This window comes from Accipiter gentilis, chromosome 30 (assembly GCF_929443795.1).
Source record: "Accipiter gentilis chromosome 30, bAccGen1.1, whole genome shotgun sequence".
Taxonomy (NCBI): domain Eukaryota; kingdom Metazoa; phylum Chordata; class Aves; order Accipitriformes; family Accipitridae; genus Astur; species Astur gentilis.
In genome coordinates this window covers 1,201,000-1,227,881 of record NC_064909.1, presented here as the reverse complement: position 1 = coordinate 1,227,881, position 26,882 = coordinate 1,201,000, and the positions used below count along the sequence as shown (strand labels likewise).

The 26,882-nt window shown below is 40.8% G+C and overlaps 1 protein-coding gene across 1 annotated transcript in view; it reads right to left on the bottom strand.

The window, feature by feature from the left end:
• Window positions 1-26,882, bottom strand: part of GLP1R (glucagon like peptide 1 receptor) — an 81,004-nt gene that overhangs the window by 4,371 nt on the left and 49,751 nt on the right. Inside the window, exons 4-12 of the mRNA XM_049833775.1 lie at window positions 26,147-26,256; window positions 23,413-23,519; window positions 19,809-19,962; window positions 18,107-18,266; window positions 9,546-9,606; window positions 5,373-5,442; window positions 4,554-4,642; window positions 1,540-1,678; window positions 609-650 (exon numbers count right to left, since the gene is read on the bottom strand). Coding sequence (XP_049689732.1) covers window positions 609-650; window positions 1,540-1,678; window positions 4,554-4,642; window positions 5,373-5,442; window positions 9,546-9,606; window positions 18,107-18,266; window positions 19,809-19,962; window positions 23,413-23,519; window positions 26,147-26,256 — 932 coding nt within the window. The remainder of the gene's footprint in view (window positions 1-608; window positions 651-1,539; window positions 1,679-4,553; window positions 4,643-5,372; window positions 5,443-9,545; window positions 9,607-18,106; window positions 18,267-19,808; window positions 19,963-23,412; window positions 23,520-26,146; window positions 26,257-26,882) is intronic.

The window sequence follows — 26,882 nt, the reverse complement described above, 5'->3', positions numbered from 1 at the left end:
TTTCCCCCAACAGGGCTGGGATTCAGCAGAAGCCATAGAAGATGGTATTTGCAATCAATTAACTCAAAGCCCTGGCTACACTTCTTCTGGGCCTGTGGGAGAGCTCACCACTCCATGTTCAGTTTGAATGAGAGAGCAATAAGGTCTTCAAGTAACTGGGCCACAGGGAAACCAAATGAAACTGAACTAAATGGGCATTAGCCAAGAGGACTTTCCAACCTCACCAGCCAGCTAAGCTCAGTTCTTAGAGTAAAACGGGCTCTACTCTGACATTCACCAACACAAGCAAGCAGCTCTATGAGACAGATTAAGAAGAGCAGCTATAATTCTTAATAAAAGAAAAGCTCCAGCAGTGCAAACTATACAATTGTGAGCAAGACAACTGGCAAGATTTCATGTCTGCAAATAGTGGCCCTGAATGATACTGCCTGAATTCCTTCCAACAACATTTGTCTGAGGACTTATCCTGTGTAGCTGTACAGAGAAGGGTCTGTAAAAAAGTAAAAGTCCTGAGCAAGGACAGTTTAGCAGTTCAAGACCATTTTTAATTTCCTTTTCCTATGGTGAATGCTGATAAGGCAAACTGGAACAACTAGCATCTCTCTTACCTCATTATTGATGAAACAATAGAGAATTGCAACCATCAGCCCCTGAAATCAACAAAAACAAGAGCAGCAGTGAGCAGAGCAGTTTCCTTGCTTTGCCAAACAAACATGCAGGGCTAGAGGCTCTACATTGGCATGTCCCATAGAAGACTGAAAGATGGAGACGATTTGTGGTCCCTGGCAGCTCTGATGGCAGAGGATAGGTTTGACCAAACTATGTCTCAAAGCACATGATCTTAGGAAAAATGAGTTACTGTTTTCTTCAACCTATTATTTTTTTCTAAAGATTCCTTTTCCCTTCTTTTTCCTTACCTGGTTTCAAGTTATAAACTCTTAGTAAGTGAACAATTCATAGGGATCTTAAATACAGCTCTGTGCTTGATAAACAGAAAATGAGTGGATGAGCAGGGAAGCTAGAAGAGTAACTACTCCCTTAGAAAATGAGACTCTTTTGAATATGCCTTACCTAAGGCAACAGCCAAATAAAAATCACAGTAAACCTACATCCTCCTCACATGCAGTTACAGCTGTAGACAGCTACCTTTCACAGCACAGATTTTCCAAGGAGTATCAAAAACATTGGAGAAAGCACAACATTTGCTTTCAGCAATACCATTATACAATTACAGAAAATCACAATTTCATTATTGCCTTGAGGTGTCCCATAGGAAGTATATATTCATACATGGGTAGGAATACCAGTTTATTGTAGCATATTTAAGACACTGAAAATAAATTAAGTGACACTAACATCTAAGTTGACTATTAAAAATTAGTCCTCATACTTTCCCTTCCACTGTCATAATCCTGTAATATCCAGTGCTAAATTGAGAAATACAAAGAACAGGGAACATGCAATGAATGAGAGAGAAAGCAGGTCCCCAAACAGCAGTCAAAAAATCTCTCATGCGCATGGGTACAGTGTGAGTGCTACCTGGAAGGAAGCAAAGGAGAGCTCAGTAAAAAGTTTCACAAAGCGCAGCATCCCTCTGGCATGCTCATCAGTAATAAAGGCAAAGATGACCTCATGGGTCCCCAGCAGCGGGATCAGAGTCAACGTAGACTTAGCCAGCCTAAGATCACAAAGAAAGAAAAAAAATACAATGCCACTGAGTAGATCATTCTTGATCCCAATGATCACTGGGAGTCACTGTTTTTTGCATTCTGCTTCTGACACACTGTCAACTTAGGTAAGTCACTGCACCATTTTGTATTGCAGGGTCCTCCTTCAGAGGCTGCAGAAAAAAAAATATCCTCAAAATAACCTTAGTAGGTTTCAACATGCCACTCCATTGCAGACCACTTGCTGCTGAGAGCAAAGCTCTGTATTCAGCTGCTGGCTGTATTTCACCTGGAAAATCTTTTTCCAAACTCAGGAGGAGGCCGTGTGCTTTCTTGTACCTGAGATGTCTTCTTGTGCATCCTTTTCCCCATCTGTAAGTGGGAAAGATGACCAAAACCTACCTTGTTGATAGCCTGAAAGAAACAACCTATCAATAATTGGAATCTTTTAAAAATACCCTGGCAAACGGAGGAGTACTTGCTATTCCTTCCCACATCTGAGGTGTGTTAAATCTTCAAAACACTGTAACTAACCATAAATGCAGAACATGTTGTAAAAGCAGTTAAACTGTCTTAAAAGTGAGCAATCACTCTGTGATTTAAATGGCAAGTTCAAAGACACAGCTAGCAAAGGAAAAAAAAGACAAACTAACCTGAAATAAAACATTTTTCAGCTGTGAGAGAGCAATGCTCAGGGATACAACAACAGGAAAACATTCACAAGAATGTTTTCCTTAACTCTCTTTTGATAGACATACATGCTAGTGACCCAACAGCATAATGAAAGATACGTGAGCCTCACGTGGGAGTTTATAGGGCTATCCTGGGCCACCGAAACTATCAACACCTCACAACAACATGACTTGAGACAATTCGGTAGATACAAAATCACCCAACTAGCAGGGCTGTCAGTAGATCTTGTGTGCCCTCCTAAGGCTGTTGGCTGCTATTCTGAATCATGTGATCATTCAGACTGGAAGGGACCTCTGGAAGTCTCTGGTCCAACTCCAGTTCACAGCAGGTTGGTTACTCAGGGCTGTGTCCAGCCAAGTTTTGAGTATCTCCAAGGTCCTCCGCAGCCCCTCTGGGCCTCTCTTCCAGCGACCGGCCACACTCACTGTTAATTTTTTTTTTCACCTCTGACATGCAATTGGAATTTCTCTTGCTGTAACTTGTAACCTTGTTCTTTCATTATGCACCTCTGAAAAGTCTCCATCTCCTGTATAACCACCATTAGGTAGCTGAAAACTGCAATTAAACCCATGCTTAGTCTTCTGTTCTCCAGACTGAATAAACCCAGTTTTCACCACCTCCTTCTATGTCACCTGGTCCAGCCCCTGAACTAGCTTGGTGAAAAACTGATAAGTCCCATGGGGTTGGAGGGACAGGACACACTGTCTTTCTTGTACTGGGGAACCTCAACCTGGACATCAGAAGCAGTCTCACAAGTGCTGAATGGAGGGGATGGTCACTTCCCTTTGACCTTCTGGCTATGCTCTTGCTAGTGCAGCCCAGGATGCAGTCAGCCTATGCTGTCACAAGGGCACACTGCTGAATCATTGTCCTCCAGCATCCCTGGGTCTGTAAAGTTGCTTTCTCCCCAGTCAGTGGCCATCCTATACTTCTGCATGGGTTTATTATATACCAAGTGCAAAGCTCCTGTCAGCCCATCCACTGTCCTGTATACACAAGGACCAAGGGCTGGTGAATCACAGCAAGTATTGAAATTGAGCAGTTTACACATACAGGTAAGCAGAAATGCAGATCTCTAGTGGATCTAGGCAGACCATTGCATTAGAAGTAGGACTTGTTTAAATGAGCAGCTTACCAGCAAGTCTTGTGATGGAGGCTCTGCTCTACCACCACCTGTCTGAGATAAGAGGTAGAAGTGGGAGGCTGACACTGAATTGGCTCTGGAGACACCACTTGCATAAAAAAGTGGAGTTGTGTAGGTGTACAGCAATCCCCTAGCTTATTTCATGAATGCTAATTGTTCTAGATGGGATATTCGGAGAGCTCTGCCTTAAAGAAGCCGCCATACAAAGTGCTATGAAAAGGCTTCCTGGATAATTAAGACCTCCCTAAAAAAAAAATCCTTTCCCTGAGCAAGGGGAGAAGTTTCTCCACAACTCCAGTCCTTCTGCAGAGAGAAAGGATTTGCTGCCATTCTGAACAGTGAGCTCGTTCTCTTTGTCAAATGAATGAGCAACAAGAGACAGGTGAAGGAAAGACTGGCCTGAGAGCAAAACACTTTCCTCCTTTCTATACACAAACGTATCTAAGCTAGTGGCTTTCTAGGACACCTAGACTAGTCCTTGTTTAAAACAACACATTCTAATACAGCATTTCTGTCTTCCTTCCACCCAAAATTTTTTCCACTGTCTTTGAGCAGAAAAGAAGAGGGGACAAAAAATTCTGACACAGAAATCTCTGACTACTGGTCTTGTTATCATCAGAAGCATACCAACGAACTGAACTCTTTTGGGTAAAAGACTTCCCCAAAGCTTCTGGCTATAACCACCAACCTCCAGACAGACCACAAAGACTATAGTCTTCATCAGTGAAGAAGGCCGTCTTGCTGGGTAAATCCTTTTCTGATAAAGGCTTTCTGTTTACACAGCAGATTTTTGAACATGCAACATGAAGAAATGAATGTACGTGCATGTCTGAGAAATGGCTCACCTGCATCAAACCTTCCTGCTGCTCACAGAAGTCATGAGGGCAAGGGCTTTCTCCCTTGACAGAGTAAATTTAAGTCAGACTTTTAAATGGCTTCAAGCCATCAGAACTGGAAAATCCTACCTTTGTCAATCCATTCCCTTCATGTACCTCCTTGCCTACTTCCATTTTGATGGGCATGAAGTGTCAGACCACCATATGACATACCTGCATTTTATGTCAGTTTTACACATCAGATTAGCCTGTAGTTTGGAGATGATGATGCATATAACTCTGATAAAGATCAGGAAATTTACCTGGAGAAATGAAAAAAGGATTTATATCATTATCAAGAAACATGTGTGCTTAAGTGTTCAAAAAAGCTGGTTTGTGTATGCATGTGTAGGTCTTTGTGCATTGTGCTACTCTGCAGCTACAGAATTTGCCATGGAACTCAACTCCTTGCTAAGGAACTGTGCTCTAAATACATCCTCTATGAGTGCCCAAATCACCTTTGAAAATGCAGGCACTTCACTAAACAAAGCAGGGGAGCTTACCTACATCTCTGGGGAGTCAGACATAGTAAAGGTGTGGGCTGGCCCATTTGCCTTGTCTGGAGGTCTGAGACTGACACAGTATTGTGGCTGCAGAACATGGCATTTCTCCACAGTGCCACACCATTTGTTGCTCTTCTGTAGCTCAGTACCTGGAACACTATCTTCTGCCTCCCTGTACCACCTGCCATAGCTTTCTGCACACAGGGGAGTTCACTGGATTGCTATGGCATGCTGTTTTGTTATCATGTGCTGCCACTGCAATATGACAACATGTGGCCAAATTAAACAAATAAAATGCTAGTTGGGAATTCCAGTGACAGAAACTAATTTGGTTTCATAAAATCACATTTCTGAATGAAAATGTCAATACCTTCAAAGGTTAATAGCCTTTGGACATGCACAACAGCCATATGCACATCTGTTCTTTGTACTATATCATGTCCTATTCTCCTGGAAATCTGCCAGCTCGCTGCACATGCCCCATACTCACCCCAATGGCAATGAGAATGGGCAGTCTGATGATTAACCAGTAATTCATGTTATAGTTTCTGGTCCAGCAACTAGGAAGATGGCAAAAAGAAGGGTACAAGAAGAAAAAGCTTTAGTACATTACTAAAATCTCCCGCTTTTCATTCTGTCACAGCAATGCAGATGGAAAACAATATTGAGGACTAGATACCAGGAAAGCACATCATGCTGACATGGAAACAGATGCAGTTGCTTCTTAGAAACACTGAATGCTTTGTACTGTTGCAGCTATCGTAATCCAACTGGGTACTACTTGCTGGACTTTCTTGCCCACTAATGGCTAGCTGTCCTCCACAATTTGCTATGAATTATCATCAGTTAATTGTGAATATTTACTCCATTAAAACCAAGGTCAAATTTGTCATGTGGCTGAAAGGAGATTGGGGGAGTCCGAGTCAGACTTTTCCTGCATGGTTCCTATCCTCCACTTTCTGCATTATTTTTTATTGCTCTTCAGTCTCCAGCGTCAGGTCATTTTATTATTTAACTGTTAGCTCTTTATCCCATTACGTACCATCACTTTTCTTGTATCAATATTTAGATCAGTCATCTATTTTATTTGTCCTTATTAAGGCAGCAAACTCCAGCTCCTTCAGTGTATATGTACAGGTTTCAGGCCCAAAGGGAGTTTTAAAACTTATAAGCAAGTAAAATCAAAGATGGGAGCAATAGTTCCCAACTTTTGTTGGCCAGCTGAGCCCTCTGCCAAGTAACATGCTGCAGGCAATATAATACTTCACTATCCCCATAAGTCTCATTTTAGCTTTTTAAATTCTTGTGTCCTTGAGCAATATTGGAGAACAATCGCAAGAAAAGTGATGCCTGAAAGCCACAGTTTCGGATCACTGGTTCAAAGTGAACTTTACACTGGGGGGTTTGTACATCTAGTTCTTTTAAGTCCCAGCCTGGCCACAGCCAGCCACCACAGACTGTATGATGGGCCACGTGTGCACACAACAGCCCAGGTGTTGGGGTAGCGTTCCTATGCCACTTCCCTTGTTGCCACAGAGACAGCATTCTTAATATTTCTATGAAATAACTTTGTTAGCCTCCTGCCAAATTGCTCAGCAATTACTGAAAAGCAACAGTCATCAGTAAAGCCAGCAGGCATAAAACTATGAAACAGCACTACAGAAAACATAGGTTCCTTCACAAAAGTTTTTCTTCATCTCCAAATCTCACCTGCCAAAACATATATATGCTCAATTTTCCTTAAGGTTTCTTAATAGGCCTATGAAACTTCCGCTTGGGTGATGCTGGTGGAGAGTAAACCCTCCCCAACCTTGTAATGGGACAGTCAACCTGAGAGAAACTAGCAAAACATGCAGCACGTGGAAAGGATCCATGCTACAACACCACACCCACACACGCTCACATACTAGAGAGGAAAGTGAAGCACCTTGGCTGTGGCAATTCCACATTCCCTTGCAGGTACTGCAAGCCTGGGAAGGGCTCAGGATTTAATTTTTCCTTTCAATCTCAGTTTAATGCATATAACAAGCATATTATTGCAACCAGCAGCTCCACAACCTACAAATCAATTGCATTTTAGATACCAGAGAAAAAGGTGTGCATATTGTATGCAGTCAGCATACCTGAGCTGCAATCTGAGTAACAGAAGAACTTCTTAATTGGTACATGTGACTGGGAGCCAGCTTCATGGAGCCTTTAAAATTAATTTTATTTGAACCTCTCAAGACCAGCAGGATAATAGGCATGGCTGGAAGCGGAGTTCTAATTTTCTGACTAGCTGCAGTGGAAGCAGAGGCAATTTTAACATTTCCCGATAATGACAGAGGCTGAGAAATGATTCTTTACATTAACTCTGCTACATTTCTCTGTGTATTAATTTGCTTCCTGTGGCACACAGCAGTTTTAGCTACTTTTAAATTTATACAAATATGTGCAATAAAAAAGCCATTACAGCCCAATTAAAGTGTCACAGCTATTAAAGTGCCCAGAAAATAAAATTGATAGATCTGTACATGATTTCTTGTCCATTTGTGCTTTCTGGGATTGCCACACTGATAAATACACCAACATCTATTGTGACTGGGATCTATCCCTGCAGTTTGCTTAGCACCACTCAGAAGATGCTTGGCAACTAATGGCTTCAGAGCTGTGAAGAGAGAATTGGTCCAGTGAAACAAATGCTACTAGTAAGTTTCTGCCTTTGCTTACCAATCTGGTATGCTTTTTCTAAAACTGAAAACACTAAATTTTTACCTTGAAGAACAGCTGAATGGCTCCATTTTTTAAAAAGTTTGTAGGCTGGCTAGCTTGCTCCCATAATTAGTTGCAGATAGAAACAAAGATGTGTAAATATCAGCTCTTTAGGCACAGTCTAATAACTAAGTACAGCTTGCCTTTAGTTTTATTTGTAATCTAGACAAAGTCTTTTTCAACAGCTCAACTTTTTAAAACAGCAGCTGCTTTCTGAAGGAGTTTACACGTGCACATGTAAGGGAAGAAGGAGCCAGTCTCCAAGTAAGTCTTGCAGGCTTCAGTCCTTCATTCAAACGGCTACGTTCACAGGACTGCCTCAAATTCCCAGCCCCAACCACATTTACTTCCAGTCATTCCTCATAGCCAAGGAAGTACTTAAGTCACAAATGAAATTTAGAGCCAGCTGCACATCCATGGTGACAGCGCTACGGCAAACAGCAAGAAAGATATCCCTGGCTGCTCCAGGAAATGCCCGCCCAAGGCACAGAAATCTTGCCTTTCAGAGAAGCTGCTATATTGCTGTATTTTACAAATATTTATAGAAGATTTAGAAAATTCAATAAGGTGCAAAATTGCCCCTTTTAAGGTCCGCTGAAGGCAGCGAGTGACAGTTTTCCTTAATAGAAAACATAAATCAGCTCTGAGCACCACATAATGTAGAAGGCTCAGCATGAGCACTTTGAATACATTTTCTACATCAATGGGAAGATATGTCCACAGAATGTTGCCTGTTCAGATGCCATGTGTTGTCTATACCTATATTCTGGCAATTTCAACAAAACTTGCAATACTCAGTACAGTCACAATCTTGCTACAGAATATTATCAAGTCAACCTTGAAAAGGAAAGTCAGAAAATCCTAGCATTGCTTAAGCCAGAAAAGGCAGCTTTGACTGAACTTGTTCAGTACTATGAAAGACACTAAAAAGACCCCTGGTTCTTAATACTCAGGAACACCAGAAAAAAGTCTGGGGGTGGCTCCGATTACACTGAATTTTCACATTGCAGCATCTCTCCAGCAAGGATTGTGTCAGGGGGAATGGGAAAAATAAAAAAAAAAGAAAAAAAGAAAAAAGGACCCTCTACAAAAGTGCTGGCTAGGTTGTTGGGAAACTAAGAGGAAACCCCAATAATTAGTACATTTAGAATAAAAAGGAAATAGCATAAAGTTATTTATTTCATCACAAAGAAAGCTACCCAAATATTTCCAGGCAGTCACTGTCACTAAGAAGAGAAAGCCACTTTTCTCCCTTTTGTTTTTTAAAAAACAAACCAACAAACCACAATGCTATTTGGTACACAAAGCATATATAAAGGCAATTTTTCAGAACAGCCACTAAGGTAAAAGTGGACAAAAAGTATTTTGTGTTTTGCAGCAGTCTTGTGTATGGTATAGTTGACTTCAGCAAGACTAACATAAGCAGAAAGAGAATGGGCCTTTATTTTAAGAAGATCTAAATAACAGAAGCTTTAACAAGAACAGGCAATCACATGTCTGCTGCTAGGCATAAGCTAACCACTACAAATGGGAGGCAGAATCCTGTGGGAGGTTTTTGCCTTCCTCAGAAGCACAACTGTAAAGGCTACTGCCAAAGGCACAGTATCAGGAGCAGTCTTGGTTGGGTATGATGACTTCTACTGTTGATAATGTAACTACAGAAAAACAAAACATACCTTTCCTTGACCTGCAAAAAGATAGATTTGTTCAGACATGCAGAAAGTTCTGATCAGAAAGAAACATATGCTTTTTCTGAAATGTTATGTGAGACCTTTAGACAAAACAGAAGCAATTATGTGAGGTTTCAGCACATTACCAAAGCAAACCACACTGACCAGAAAGCAAACAATGGCCTGCTGGTGCACACATACAGCACAAACGAGGTAGCTAGAAAAATCAGAACTAAACCAACCCCTTATCTTCATAAAGGTACTTGACAGTTCCCCAGAGGATAACAAACAGCATTGGCACACCTGGGAAGAAAGGAGACAAGGTTGACACTGACATTGAGAGACAGGGAAAAGCAGAGAGAAGGACAAATCCCCCACATGATAAGCAACATGATTAACTGGTGGCAAGGTTGCAGCTCCTGCTCAGTGCAGATGGCTGTCAATGGTAGGAGGAATCTAACCTGCAAGTAACTAATGGATGTAACTCACTTTGTCTGGGCCCCCACCTAGACCCTAATAGGCATGAAAAATGAACAGACCATCACCCCCATACTTGGTACATGCCAGCTTTTCCGTGGAAAGTTTCACAGAGGGACCAAGGGAACGAAATTTCTGGAAGCTGTGCTAGCCTCTATAATCACGCTAGAGGGCGGCGTAGTGTGCTCTGACCGGAGCCTTTCCATCCACATTCCTGCCTGTGGGTCAGCTACACTGTATTCAGGCAGCACCAAGCTCAGGCTGTCTCTTGGCATCGGGCTGGAGCACACTCTTCCCCACGTACCCCCAACAGCAAAGGGGACCATGGGCACACGACACATAGCAAGCATGCTCAGGCCTCCCCCGCAGAGAAGTCCCAAGTTTGGGCTGCGGTACTGGCATGGACTTGAGCAGCTGCAGCAAAGACAGCAGATGTATCTGGTCTCAGGAAGAGGCTTGGTCCTATGCTTACCTGACAGTGGGTGTGCTACAGTTGGTCAGTTTATCTGGGTTGTAAAGGGAAGAGAGAAAAGCCAAATAAGCTGGCAGTCATTACTTTACAATGTCAAAGGCTCTCAAATTAATTTATTTCATTTATGAAATGCCTAGGTCTTGAAAAATAATTTTAAAGTGCATCTACCAACCAATACTCAATACAGGGAATGCCAAAAAAGCCCACAAGGAAGGAAAGCACGTTGAGACTCAATGAGCAGGATGAGGAATTTCTGCCTAAGGAGGAATCAAGATGGTCTAATTCCTCTGTGTACCTCCTTGGACAACGTCTGATGATGTATGTACATTGTATAGGAAGGGCAACATTTAACGTGCTTTGTTATTCCATTCTTAAGAACCAATATGGTAAGGGACCATAAGAACAGTGTGCAACAGTAAGCACTGCACAGAGCACATACACAGTTCCTGACAGCAGAAGCCACAGGGAAATCAGTGATCTCTTGCAGTCCAAAAATCTACAAGCAGTATCCGTAACTGGTCTTATCTGTAAAAACCTTCTGTCTTGTTGTACTGTATTCTTTCTCTAGTAACAGAATAGCTAAATACTACCAGCACAAAAGACCAATTAATTCTCCTTAATCAGTTAAAAAAAAAAAAAGGAGACAATAAAGAGCAGCAAGAAAAAAAATACCAATAATTAGAATAGCAGCAAAGATAATGAATTGAGTGAGATCATTGGGGCAAGTGGTTGAACATGTTCCATGAATGTACTTGATACCAAGAGTACACAATATTTTGGGAGCAAAGTTACTGAGAACTCCATGCTGCTTTGATAGTGGCATAAGAGATTAAGAACAGGCTCATTACAAATCACTTCCAAACACAAATGAGCCTTTGATTCAAAGAAACTAATTACAGTTTGAATTACTCCTTTCTTGACTTTGCTGAGAATTAAGACATCTTAATACGAAACTTACAGGATAAGACACGAACACTGGGAGCACAAAGGTGGAGGGTACCGATATATCGAGTGATAACGATAACATTTGTGAATATCTCCATCTTCTGGATACATCAGAAATCTCTCCATATTTAATCACATTACTTGACATTTGAATTGAGAATCTGATATTAATATTATATTTCAAAAGAGCCTAGCTAGGGAGAGGCTGGTATTATTGAACTGCATCAGTATCCTGCTATGCAAATGTTATACAAATTAATAGGCAGCATGTACAAGGTGACTTGTTCAACATCCTCCGCCCACTCCCACTTGTGATGCAGGCCCCTGGTGCTTAGTGTTGCAACACCATCAGTCACGTTATTTTCCATGCTAGCAATACACTTTTAATCTGAGACACAAGGACTTAAACAGTGCAATACATACATGTAAGCTTTGAATGTCAGTCCAAATTCTACATGCATACCATCTGACATCTACCAAATTCACAAAGTCTTGTCCTAAAAAATGGGTGGCTCTGAACACTGTCTGGGACACACTCTCAGCAGATGGGAATGCATCCAGTTTTCCAAAGCCCTAGTCAAGATCTAAAGAGGAGGCTGCCCCAAGAACATTCCCTAATCCACCTCAAAGTCTGCAGAAGTCAATCACAACAGCAAAAGAGCAAGTCTGCAGCACCTCTGCAATAACTGTAGTTGGCAAGGATCACTTAGGCTCTCCATAGATTAATTTACAATCTTGATACCTAGATAACCTGCATTAATTGGCACAAATGCAAATATTCTGGTTACTTCATTCAGTCAAGAGAAGTTTGGCCGACTTGAGCAGGCAGTGGAAGCAAACTGTATACAACTCCTTGAATAAACTCTACAGGTGACTATCATTCATTAACAGAATCAGCATTGTGTTCCAGTCCTGGGCTCCCAACATGCAGCTGTTTTGGTGCATCTGACTTTCAGACCTACACTTCTTTCTCTTGCTGCTGCTATTCAAAGAATATCAGATATCTGAGAAAAAACTGCACCCGTTGATAGGATGCACTTATTTAAAATACAGACTGAATTCTTCCTGGTTTTGCTCTTCGTTATACAGAAAGCTCTGGGATCAATCTTTGCCCAGATTAAGTAACCACAGCAAGGTGTCTGAATTCTGGAAATGGTAACGTCTACTTTTCTTTGTACTACATCACTGCTGAAGATGCCAGAAACTGCAACAGCCTGCTCATAATAGCTTCTGCCTTGTTAATTCTCTCAGGCTGATAACTGAACAAAATTCTTTGAACACTACATGGTGATTATGAAATCTGTCAAGTGTACTAGGAAATAAGCATGCCTACAGCTCAACTAATAAAGCTCAACTTCAAATGACAGGGCACAGGGCATCTGAATTATAGGCTGTGATAATAATATATATTATAGATGATGAGAAAGTAATGGAACTGCCAAATCAACATCTTAACACCCCACTGCATATATAAGCAGCATAACTTACTTATTTTCACTCTAGCTTACATATTCTACATCTGAACAGGTATCTGCATAGTAAGAAAAAAAAAAGTTGGAAAACCAGGCATTATGCAGAATGATAATAGGATGGGGTAGGTTAGAGAAGGAAGCTGTGAGAAATTCTGCACAGGAACCACTGTTTGGTTGACATTTTCACAATGCTCCACTGTCCCTAATGAGCAGAGAAGAGAGCAATTTGTGGAGCTGCTAGTGGAAGTTACCATGTCCTGATAACAGCATGTAGAAATCAGTGTCTTTGTTTAATGAGTCTGAGATATTTTGGTAACAGAACAGAACAGCTCAGGCTTGTTCTGGAGTCCATTAAGTAGCAGGTACCATGAAAGTTGTCACCGGGTGGTGCTGTTCCATGCCAGATTCTTTCCCTTACCTTGAGGTGCAAGCAAGTGTTCATTCTTACAGACACATGGTATTTCTAGCTTTCCATTGTACCACATTTTACATAAAGGCAATTTCAGGGAAGAAAGATGTATGAGGAGCAAGAGAGGCTCCCTTCATCCTCACGTGCTGATTAGAGATTCTTCCTGAAGTAAATTTGTCTCTGTAGGGCCAGAGCACTGCCATTCTGCCTTAAATGATCCTTAAATAAGAACATATTCCAAATACAGCATTTTTGGACACATGAGTTTGTGTATAAGCTCACATTTCAGATGACATCAATGATTTCCATGTGGTGAGAAGTTCAACCTCCAAGACAATCAGGCACACAAACCAGAATGACCCTATTGCTGCCAGAAGAACTCCAATCCTCCTCTTTCAGATATCATCTGACTTGGTTCAGCCATCAGGGTGGTCTGACTTGATCAACCGCTTGACATACAAATCCAGGAAGTATGTGATGAGGAACTGAAAGAAGCAATAAACATGTCTAGATGTAAAAAGACCAAGAGCACTGAAGATGTGAGAAGAAAAGATGAAATGTTTTTCTTTCTCAGAAAGGAAAAGCATGAAAGTTTAATCCAGAAGACAAAAAAATGAAGAGAATTAAGAGAAACTCCTGACAGACGTATTTCCTACCAAGATCAGTCTGGACACAAAACCTATTTTCACATCCTTGACTGAAACACAGTTTTAATTTGAAAACACACAAGGAGTGGTCAGTGCAATGAATGCATCCTGTTGCTGCTACACTGAGTTCATACTGGGGGCTTCAGAAGGAAGGTTTCTTACTGGCTGTGTTCCAGTCAGATCTTCCTCACAATTAGGATGTGGATTTTGACACCCTAGCCAGGCTTCCTGCCTTTAATAGCTTCATTCCCTCAAAGTATTCTTCCCTAGAGCAAGTTTGGATTGCCAAGACTTGGAAGGAAGGGGATTATTTATTTTTCATGGCAGTCTCCCTGCTGCAAGTGCAGCTGGGTCTAAAATTGCCACAGAAGCTCAGAGAAGATTTAGCTTTTTATTAACATTTTCTTCTTAGCCTTTAGTGCTGAAAATTGTCTCCTGTCATTCTTCCTGCCTGGATGTCACACCCAGTCACTGTGGGATGTTGCTGCTGTTTCTCCACTCCTCCCTTCTCCCTGCTTCTGAATGTGATCAGGTCCTTTTTCCACTAAAAGATGCTGAAAGATGCATACAACAGCATTACAGTATAAACTGCTCTTCTCCAGAGACCACTCTGTACAGCACTGACACAGCTGCTTGAAGTCAATGTCAAGCTCAGCAACTCTTCACTTGGGCTCAGACACAATGAACACTGAGTTAGTGTTCTGGACACCCTGATTAAGAGCAGTCTGCATATTCTGAGAAACAAACAAAACAAAAAGGTAATCATCTTCATCTCCGTAGTGACATTGTTTTCTTTCCCCCTTCTGCAAATGTTGTTCTCTCTAGAAGGCGAGATCTGTGGTCAAGGATTTCTCTTATGCCAGAGGAAGGAAGCACCAGGTACCAGCAGTGTATAGCAACAGATTTTTTTTCTACAAGTGATAATGACTATCTGAATCAACATCCTGTTTATCTGCTGTTGTGCTGATCTCCACACTGAAAGTAAAAAGTCATCTACCTGCTCTACCATTAGCCTATTAAGAATTTTGTTTGTTGATGCTGTTAGTGTTTCTGCTTCCGCCCGCCCCCCCCCCCCCCCCCCCCCAATCAGCTTTGAAAATGGCATAAACGGTTGTTTTTGCAGTAGGATATGTGGAACTCAGGGTTGACACAAAGGTAGGAAAGTCTGCTTTTACAAAGAAAAAGAAGACATAAGCAAGACATTTCCCACATTAAATGAAATAGGAAAAATTTAACACTGCCATCTCAAAGCCTAGTATGGCATGATATCTCAGCAAGGAAGTGGCCATTACAGGAACACAGTTACCTCACAAGTAATCAGGAAGGTTTATAGAATCCTATTAATATACATGAGGTTGATATAAGTGACTGCCAATTTCTAAAACTACATTAGTTTCCTTAGGTCTGTCAAGCTTTCATAACTTTTCTAGATTTTGCAAAGTACAATTACACAAGATAAACAGATTTTTCCCCTTATAAAACACTTCCAACAGCAAGAATAATTACTCATTTGAACCGATACTAAATGGACTACTGTCTAATAACATTATGAACTGACCTGAAATTATCACATAGCAAAAATGTATTTGGGAAATATTTATTAATTTTACTTTATACTCTTTCTTTCTTCACTACTAACTGTTCCTAGGAAAACACAGACTGAGTATGGTATCTTTTACATGCTTCTGTTTGAAAAGGTTTACCCTTTCCATGTTTTGAATTGAGATGACATGATCATGTTAGACATAAAATGGGAGAAGTGCTTTTCTTTATTTACACAATTATGTGGACTTTTTCCCCTGTTATAACAAAATATAGCACTATTTAATATAGCAGTTTAAAAGCTTGGACAGAAATATGCATTGGGATATTTCTACCTATTTGAGAGCTGGCCTTTACATTACAGTTTTGCTTGGGATTACCTGAGGAAATAATTTGCTCTAGTTTCTTCTTTGTTCTGAGACCTGTTGTTCCTTGAAAGAAGTACAACAGGGCAAACATCATGACCAAGAGTATCTGCAAAGACTCAGGTGGACAAAAACCTTGAGGAGGATACACAGTTTTATTCATATGTACATTTGAGAGAAGTACAAGTGCAAACATATATGATCACATAGGGGATTGCAGAAGGTATTCAGACAGCAAAAACAATATTGTATGGTCTGTAAGTGATCAAAAAGTTCAGGTATAATTAGAAGAAATAACAACATGAAATTACTAACACCCACTAAGTTTGTGAACAATACACATATGAAATCTTAAATATTCATCAAATGATGAGGAATGAACAGGTTAAAAAAATTATCCTGTAAGAGGACAATTCATTAACAGAACAAAGGGTCAGGGTATCAAATCAGCTCTGACAATTAAATACATATTTTTTATTTGATCCAGCTTTATTTTTACAGTTAATCAACTATTTCAAAGAGCAGGACTCTCAGCTCAGACAGGAACCTACTGTCTCTCTGAAGCCTTGGTATGCTGCTGAGGCTATCGTGCTGCTCAAAAAAAAACCCAAACCCAAAAATCTTTTAAGTATTTCATACAGCAGAAAGATACCTGGCAAGGGACCTGAGCACCCAAAAAACGGAATCACCAGTGAAGAAACAAGAAAGAGCAGAAAAGATCTTTGTATCTTTCCATTTGTTAGAGAAGAAACTGGTATAACTAATCTGGGAGCAGTGAAAAAGCAGATGCTTCTGCATTTGAAGGTAGAGAATCATTGGCAAGGTTTGCTCATGCAGCCATGGCTGGAATAGCAAGAAACTGTACAGATGAGGGTTGAATGGCATGGGCAGAGCTTTTCTAGGAAGCTTGGATGAAACCCATACATCCAGTGCCAAGTTCTGGCATTGCTACTCAATTCCACAAACTCATCCAGAAATTAAATATACAGTAGCAAAACTTCCATTGTAAAGGAAGAGCAAAACCAAAAGAGCATCTTCTGTTTCTGCCTTCTGCTTTTGCAAGAGACAAACTCTAATTAGAAGTGATTCAGATCAAAACTACCCTATCCCTTACTTATAATACAACACAATACCCTCAGGATTTGGCTAGATATAATTGTGCTTTAATTTCCTTTCCATTTCCTCTCATGACCTCAGTCAGTGCTTCAGGATAGCTAGCTCCCTCATCCTTTTTTTTTTTTTTTTTAATTGAGGGTATGGCTATTCATAAAATATGATTAAAATATACATAGTTCAAATGTTATACAAGATGCTGTTGCTTTTGCTGCATGTCCTATATAAAGCAATAATAGAAGATAGAGAACTTTTTAACTAAAACTCTCCAGCAGGAAACTGCTATTACTTGCACGTATTTATTCCCATCAATACACCAGAAAGCCTTTGCTCCTCATATATCACTGTTCAGTAGAATTGGGTAATTCACAGTAAGCCGTTTATATGCATTTTACCAGTGAACTAATTTGCTAGAATATTCACAGTTGGCAAATCCATAGAGAAGGACAGTCAAAGCAATTTAAACGTTCAAACTAGTTTCTGTGAAAGCACTTGCAGTATTTACTTGGATTTACCTTCAGCTTTCCAAAAGCCACCTGACTTCCACCAAAAGCAGAAGGGGGAGAAGAGGAAGGGAGAGAACGCAATAAAAGCACACAAGAGATCATTCCAAAAACAGGATTAAACCTGAACAGTAATATATTTTCAGGCTAACTGGACAGTGAAAGAATCAAAGCATTAGCTTTTCTATAGAAGGCGACTCTGGCTCAACCAACTGATTTCAAGGCATCACAGTCCTTAATCTCAAGCTCATATATGCCCATGGCATGCACACCCTGACCACTCTTTTGCCCAACAATCACTACTTAACCTGCTCTGCCCACATAACCAACCTGACAGCTCCCTACTAGCAGCTCCTTGTTCCTCAGCCCCTTTGCATCCCCCCCGGCTCACACTGCCACCATTTCTCTACTGTTATCCTTGACGAGGTACAAGGTATCATCGCTATTTTGCACCACAAGTAGTTAACACGTGTTGAATGTAATGAGAAACTTTCAGGAGATGAAGCAGGGCAGTTCAGGAAAATCCACAGTAACCTGGAATCACCCATGCATATTTTGTATTGGGAAACTGATGTCTTACATGAGAAGTACCATGTGCCTGCCATTGGTTTGGGGAGTTTCTGTGGTGTCACACAGCCCCTGCATTATGAACGCACAGCCTCTATGCCATGAGCAGCCAAGAGCTGTGCCAGCCCAGCACCCTCCAGCTCAAACAAGGTAAGGGATTGGGAACAAAAATGGAATGGAGAGTGCAGGACTTGAACTGGGCAGCACGACGATAGACACACAATATTTTTTCCTATTATACCATCTGCCAGTGTATGCAGCCACAGGTGGACATACGAAAGATCAACTTACCCCAGCCAATGCAGAGATAAAGCCGAAAAATCCTCTGCTCAGAAAAGACTGAAAGTACCAGCAGTGTGTACAGGTACATGCCTTCCACCAGCAACCAGTAGTAGTTTGCAGCCACACAATACTGCATCATCACAAAGACCAAGCGGCAACTGAGTGATTCCTGTGACGTAAGAAAGCACAGCTCAGATGAATGTGACAGGGGCTGAGACTAAAAGTATGCTAACCCAAAAGACCGATTCTCTCTCCTACTCTTGCTCCTCAAAACAATGCTTGCTAAATTAATCACATTTGTGTACTGAAGGGACAGAAGCCAGTAACAGGTGATATACACAGCAGATAGATGCTTTCAACAACATTCCTCCTTTAAAATTACACATTCTGCATTTTCCCTCAATAAACAATGTATTATAATTTGAAAAGCACAACAAAGATGAAAAGAAGAGCAAGTGAAAGGTACTGTATCAACTTCAGTCAGCGAATCTTTTCACTTCCCCAGATACTCTATTCTGTAGCTGAGAATTTCTCTATTAAAGAGCAAATAGTGGATACCATAATGTTGACTATTTTCCAAAGTAAAAGCTTTTTGATAAACAGTAATATTGCCCAGTGCATCACATTTAAGTGCAAAATCTCTCTTGGCTGGTAAATTACAGAGAGGTGGTCAGCAGGGCTTTAGATAAGTATGAAACCTGATTACCTAATTAATATACCCATCAGATCTGATGAAACCACTATTGGATAAACCATGTGTGAAAGCATAAAGCCTAGGGTTTTTTTGGAAGGAGGGAATGACTGGCAATCCAATACGAACATTTCCATACCATTTAAGATATGTATTACAATGTTATTTTCTGCCAATTGATACATTGTGGATGAGAAAAAAAAAAAATCAACCATCATGTGAGATTCACTATGTGGTATTAGCATTTAAGCCTTAGGCAGAGCATCAGAAAAGGATGGGTACTAAGTATGCATCAGAAGACATACCCTTTATGACCTCAACCCTGTATTGCAGCAGCAATGCTGTACCCATGTTCCAGAACCACAGAGATAATGAAAATCCCTTTCTTTGAAGATTCAAGTACGTTTTGTATTCCAGAGCTGAAGGGAGAAAGGCATGCTTTCATCATATTCACAAAAGAGTTGTATATCCTCTCCCTTCGACTAGAAGTATTTAATTAGCCTGTTCTTCCAAAGCTTTTCTAAATGCTTTCAAATTTTTATTTTAATCAGATGCTTCCCTTTTTTCAGTCATCAACAGATTATAAAGATCTCCAAGAATGACCAACCAATTTGGACATTATACAAAATGGACAGTCCTATCACAAAAAGTACCGGCTTAGGGAAATGAATGGCCTCTTGTCACTGCTAGAAGAAATGAACCTGCAGCATGAGAAGAAGATAAGAGCATTTGTACATATAAAAAAGAAATCCACCTCTTCATCTTTCCTCTGTCTAGTATGGGCAAACTTCCCCCAGGCAGAGAAACATGCCACGGCATCAACTACTTGCCTGTACCAAGCCCGGGGTGGCACAACCACAACCGCACACATTGTGCTACAAGTTTCAGCGAAACTCTGTGGACTGAAGAACAGCATTTTGTACAACAAGGGTTGTACAAAATGAAAACACCTGCTGTCGTGCAGACACACCACAGTGATGACTCCAACACCCTGAGAACCACCACAGTGTCTGCCCTTACCTGGAAGGCGATAAGTCCTTCCCACTGGTGCTCTTGTGTGGCTGTGCTGTACATCCACTTCACCACTGAGTCTTTAATGAAAACTGATATAGCCCGGAGGATAAAAGAGGTGAAGAGGTTCAGGTGAATATAATTCCTTGTGCAATGCAGATGTCTGTAAAAAGGAAGAACTCATCATGATCCACTGCCTATGTAAAAGCTGCAGCATCACACATAAGACTGAGGGAGGAAACAATGAGCCCTGTTGGAAATCAGGAGGTACCAGAGGAAATCCCATAACTTGAGAATGGCTGTAGGGATTTCAAACTGTCTTTGGGAAGAAATCACTATCAAGGAAAAGACACATTGAAAACTTCAGCCCTAAGTGTGAATATGTGGGGAAAGGAAGGAGATCAGTGTGTAAAGAAAAAAATATTTTAAAAGTTTTAAAAGTGTAAAAATAAAGTAATTTTCAGAAGACATATCTGAAAGGACTAAAAAAAGTCAAGTTTCACAAAATGCTGAATCTATCTCTCTGAATTGACCCCAATATCACTGCACAGGTTCACCTTGGCAAGGCTCAGGAACCGGTGTGCAGTACAGTTTCTGGTTGTGCTCAAACCCACAATGAAAAAATATCCACCTGTGAATTACCATTTTGACAACAAGAGAAAAATCTGTGTTCAGATTACCTCCTGGGGGAATTGTAAATACTTTCTGTAGAACTAAAAGGAACAGAATTTTCACCTCTGCATTCAGAATTGAAAACAAAAAAACAAAGAAAAAAATCCTCTTGAACTTCAACAGCCAGCTGCAAAGACAATAATATTGCTACTTGTCAAAAAAGAGCATGTTAAGGGATAGCAAAAGAAACTACAGTCATATAAATGACATCCAATGGCAGAGCACTGCCAATGTTTTACCAGCCTTATCCACAAACATTTTTCTTCCAGCACTGCAAGGCTACATGCTTTGCTTCAAAGGAAGTTACACTGGGTATGATTCTTTTTTGATGCTAAAAGATACAGGTAACATATGATAAACAACAATTGTTCCAGCAAGGGTTCCAGTGAACTTATGCTTTAAATGTCTGTTTTTATTGCTCTAACTTGGTCTGAAAGTTATCAGTTTTGCACTGAATAGGAAGGAGAACTTTTTTTTCCATTGGTCAAATAGATTTTTTTTGCATCACTTAAGTCATAGCTTATTTCAAAACTTACCTATGATGAATATTTATTTTCCTTATGATATTTATTTTCTTCTAACTCAAAATTTGTTTCTACCCTTCAGAACTGCTACACATTTACATTTGATTGAAAAAATTATGCAGATTAGCCAATTGAAGAAAATAGATTGCAAGTTGTTACTGAGGATTTCTGCTACAGGCAATGCAAGTTATTCAAACTGTTTCAGTCATGAAGTTATGGGCCTAATTCAGCTTCCATCACTGAAATTACAGACTTTTCTTCCATTTCTTTCAGAAGATGCAAAATTAGACACTGGAGATATATTGTTTCCTCGGCTGTATCGTTATTAAAAACAAATATAAAGGTTACTCTGTAGTCTAAGGACTTAAAAAGACCTTCCTATTACAAAAGTGGAGAACATCAGCATTTTGGTGCCACTGAATTCGATTTTGATCCCCATTTGTTGAGGTTGCACAGCTACTGGGAAGAGGCCACGAGCAGAGGTTCCAGTCAGAATTCAGCACCTTCAACCCATGTGGGTGACCAAGTTGTCTCCAGATAGATAATTTAGACAGGAAAGCACAGAACGATCGATGGCATAGTTTTAACAATGCTCTCAGCCCCTTTAACATCTCTGAAATCTCATTTTCAAAATCAGCAGCACACACTTGTGTACGCTTCTCCAGTCCCTGCTTCACAGTTAAAGGAAAAAATGCTAAAGCATCTCTCCACAAAAGTCAGGGCATCAGAATTCCCTTTCTCCTACCAGTTCCCATTGACAAACTTGTTCTTTGTTCCCTGCCAAAAAACATGCACATCCTTCATTCCTTCCCTTCAAAAAGTAAATGGTTACATTCTGTGACCTTTTCACTTGGGCTGATAAGATTTCTCAAAAAAGTGTCATTGATGGGTGAAACAAGGAGAAAGCACTTATCCTGGGAGACATTTGGAAACTTCAAGACCATCTGGTGCTTTGTCAGATGAGTCCCAAAGTTGCACAGGTACAACATGTATAAATCATAATTATCATGTGGCATTCACAGAGGGTGAGCATGTATCTGCATTTCTGTAGTCTTTTTAAAATTTTCTTCGGGATTGCTAGCCTACGCCTCTCCTCTGGACAGAGGAGGGATAATACAAGGTGTAGTAGAATATTAGAAAGCTTGCGTCATTTCAGTTTTGGAAATTAGAAGCTAAGAGGCATGACTGACCTTTTTAAGTACGTAAGGGATATAAACACTTAGGAGGGAGGAAAGGAAAGGGACTGCCTTGCTTACAGAGAGTGCTGGCACCAGAGCAAACAATCATGAACTGGCAATGATAATTCTTTAGTCAGGGTAGAAAGTTTAAGGATCAGAGCACTGAAGGTTCCTGACCTGATTTTGATTAAGAGTATCCAGGAAACTATACTTTTTTAGGAGGCAGACTCATCAGCATGTAAGAAAGATGATGGGATCTGGCTATATACAGCAGCAGGAAGCAGGACTTCATGCAGAGGGACTTCCTTCCCACAACAGAGCAGGATCACATCTTTGTGTTTCCTAAATATCAGTCTCCTGCGCTCAGCATCCCCAAACTGTAGGAAAGTCTGGCTGGAATCAAGACACCTCTTGCATTTACAAACGGGGGGGGGGGGGGGGATAATCTCTCTGTTGTAGTCCAAAGTTGTTGTTTGGGTTTTTTCTTCTTTTTTTTTTTTTTTTTTTTTTTTTTTGTAACTAAACCTACACAGTGTATCATTTTTATGTGCAACAAATAGTGTCTTAATTTTGATGCACTCCATGCAATTTGTTGGTGCATACCTGGATGAAACCAATAAAACAGTCTGATCAGGTAATAGCAATTTCTTTCACAGAAACTTTTCAAGTTTCAAAATTAGGTTCTCTTCCACACTGCAAAAGTAGTAAGAATTTCTGAAAGTTCTCCAAAAAGAGAAATTGTGTCAAAAATCCATTTCTGCATTGAAATATAACCCTGCATGTGAGGTCTGGGAAATAGGCCAGACTGAGCTTTATGTTCTGTGTAATTCCAAGGAAGGCAAGATGAAAACTTCTGTCCTAAATGTCCTCTCACATCCCAGACTAGTGCCTTATCTGCAATTCCACACCATGATGGAATGCTGGAATCTCTCTCTTTTTCCATATTTTCCAGTGGAAATTTCATTGAAATAAAAAATATCACAACAAAATATTTCAACTGATAAAAAGCATCTGTTCTACGCATTCATACAGGTAACACTGCAAAAATTTAGAAATTTTACTTGCTTTTTGAGAAGAAATGATTGTAGGAAAGAACAGAGAAATGACATAAGATAGAGAAATAGTGAGGTGATGGAAGAAAGGGAAAAAAATAATCAAATGTTTCTGTCAAAGTCTGATACTATCATATAGAAAAACATAGCACCTTTTCTCCACTCTCTTCAGAGCTTCGCCAGTTACCTGAATCCAAGAAGAATGGCAGTTGCTATTACAAGGGCAGAGAAGGAAAGAGCATATCCAATGGTGTATATGATGGACAAATTCAGGAGCTGTTCTTCTGGTGCATCCTGAGAGCATACAAAGGAGAAAAAAAAAAAAAGGGGAGGAGGGAAAAGACAGAGCTCATGGGCTTCAGTTCTTTTCTCCCAGCTGCTTTCTAACTTTTCTTAATGATAATGAGAAGTCATTCTCCTATTTTCAAGTTTAAATGCACATATCAAATCAGTCTTCTGCTTTCTGTATGCTCTAAAGAAATAAAAATTTAATCTTAATTCCCCAGCTGCTCCCAGGTGTTCATTCAAACAGTTGGGTTTTGCAGCCAGGCTAGAAAATAGATAATGTTACATTATTTCACAATAAAGTTGGAGAGGCATGAATTACCACACAAGCAAGTTTAAACAGATGGCAGGAAGCACAGACACAACTCAACCCAGCAGTAAAAATCACAAAGCTGGTGTTTTCAGACTTGAACACTTAAAGCAAGTCTCCTTACTGTGTAATGAGGGGGGTCCTTTAGCTGCATCTATACTTAAAATTAAACAAGCCAAGTCTTATTTGTTGACTCTGATGCAAAGCATGCCTTGCATTCATACAACTAAATTCTTTTCTGCCCCCAAATAGTCTCTCTTCTGCCTCAACTATGCAACCTCCTGGTAATGAACCATAGCCCAACACCATCTCATGACCTGAGTGTTACAGTACTGCCTGGGAGGGAGCAACCCAACGCAGGCCAGAGCCACGGGAATGCTCACAGCCCCCTGACAGTCCTGGGCTATGGCTCTCTTCAAGGTTCACTGTTGAAAACATGACCACTGAGACCCCTGCTTGAAAGTGCTGGCCAAAATCTTTAGGGAGAAGAGAAGTATTTGAAAAGCTACAGCAGGTCTGAATTACAACACAGAGTTATTGCTCAGCAGCCTCTGAGGCACATTCATATTCTCTGTTCTGGTTCATTTCTAAGCATGTATCTTTGTCTAAATAGAGTCAGGCATTTTACTTCCCTTCTTCAAGCTGGTAATTCTGCAGTTGACTCCTGAGACCTGTGCTGTACAAAGGAATACATTCATTGTACTTCAGAAATAAGTACAGCTATTCACTGTACAGCACAGCCAGGAGGATTTAAGGTGAGCATTACAGGCTGTTCCTCAGGGATTTGCTAGGTTAATGTTTTAAAGGGAAGGATACGAGAGCTGCCTTATGAAAAGAAAATAAAAATCTCTTCAGTATGAAAGCTCAGGCAAACTATTGAGACCTGACAATTTAAATCATCTACGCAAATCAAAACCACACTGCATGCTTAAAGTAAACAACGTTATTTTATAAGGATTCACTCACAAACCCTTTGGATCTTGTTTTAGCAACAGTTGTAACATAATGCACAGCAAACTTATCAAAATAACCTCTTTTTCTCATTTAGAGGATGCATAAACCAAAGTAGGCTATTAAGGGGGTCTATATACATTAGCTGGAAAACCAAGCATGGCTGTTCACATTTCAGGGAGTGACACCATGTGCACAGGGTTTTAGAATCCAGATCAGTTCATGGAAAAGGCAGGTGCCAAATGACCAAGTGTTACCATTAGGTATCTCTCTCCTTGGCATGTCCCAACACAGCTCTGGAAGAAACCATAATGGCAAACACAGAAAAGTCAAACAACCAGACTTACACTTTGTGTTAAGATAGTGCATTCTGCTGGGATAGCCCAGAACATGGAAGGGACAAGGAATAAGGCTGCAAATTAAAGGAAACAGTTAAATTTAACATACTTGGAGAATTAGAAACTATCTCTCTTCCCATCTCCTTCTAGTCTGCAGCCATTTGTTCTTTCTGAAGAACAAGGCACTGAGCAACAGGAACTCCAGAGGACACAGATCCTGCAGCACTTAGGAATTTCATATAATTGAACTGTTTCAGCTAGGTATGTACTAGTTCCCAGTATGCTGGGACAGAGAGAGTGCACTCAATTTATGCGAAAAAAAGCATCACCGTTGGAGGCTCACAGCAGTAATGGTATCACGTGTCATGAGAACGCACACCGTGCACTAGCTGACGCCAATGGCTGACAAAAATCCCCTTGAAATCCCTACGGTCTCCTTCATTTGGTGCCAGGTGACTCAGTTCCCTGCAGAGTATAAAGCATTAGGGCAAGAAAATAACACTGACGAGCCCAATTCCATCGCCCACAGCAAATTAAGGTAAAAAGACAAAAACACCCCCAAACAAACAAAAAGCAGGGCCTACCCCTGCCCAAAGGTGAAAAGCAAATATCCTTCAGTTCAGTTGACCTTAATTGCCTTAATAGCTGCTAACAAGACAGAGAGAACAAACAATCACTTTATTGTAATGACATGCCAACTGAAGAAAAGGCAAAGGAATAATAACATTACGCCACTCCTTCGGTTCGGGCAGACTGCAGTTGAGCCCTCCGCACTGCACCGCAGCTAGGACTACCTGGTTCACTTCTCTTGGCGCTCTCACATAAACTTAAACCTGCTCTTGTCTATGCCTCACATTCCCTTTGTTGAATGGGAGAGGCCTGATGTCCCTTACCATTAGGTTCACCAAAGTGAGGCACCCAGAATGGGTCGGTAAAGATTACTTTGAGAGGACAAAAACGCCCAGGCATCAATGACTGTATTTTTCTGCTCTTCTGTTTTGGTCTAAACAACAGCAGCAAGAGATAGAAAGTTGTACCTGGTCAGAGGCCTCACACTCAGACAGGTTCCTCCAGGGCAGGGTTGAATTCTCCTTCAGCAGCCACGTCCCCTCCGGGGTGCAAAACCGGTACACCTGCCCATGCAGCACTGCCAGAAGCAAAACAAGCCATGGGGTTAATGGGAGGAGAGCCTGCTTGTGGGACAAGGTATGCAGAGTGGTCCAAGGCTTGGTGCAACCTTTCTTCCTCAGCAATTGCTCTCCTGGCTGGAGGGGGAAGCCGCAGCATCACTGGGGGAGTACTTCGCCCGCTCTCTGCCTGAAGTGAACGCTGCTGCTGCTCGTCCTCAGGGCCAGGGACCAGCCTGGGAGGACACGGCTGCAAAGGGATCAGACAGTGCATACTCCAGGACAACTGCTACCCTTCAGCAGCAACAACAGTCTGAAATAGTTGCTGCCATCTTTGTGTGGATTTCACAACACACAAGTTCCAGGTCACTGAAATATTAGATTTTAAGACACATAAATTATGGAAATGTTAAGCCTCAGCTACAAAATTCTCAAGGAAAAGAAGATGCACAAAGAGTAAGTGTGCTTTTTCTTTTCTGAGATCATGCAGATCCAGAGTCAGAGAAACCTCAGAACAGGTATGCTAACACAAGCTCCTCAAAATGTAAATGCTTATACAAACATCTGCACTACAAAATGAAGTTGTAAATCTTTGCCAAAACTACCCATGTATTCTTTTTATTTCTTCTGTCTTTGTGTTTGAGTA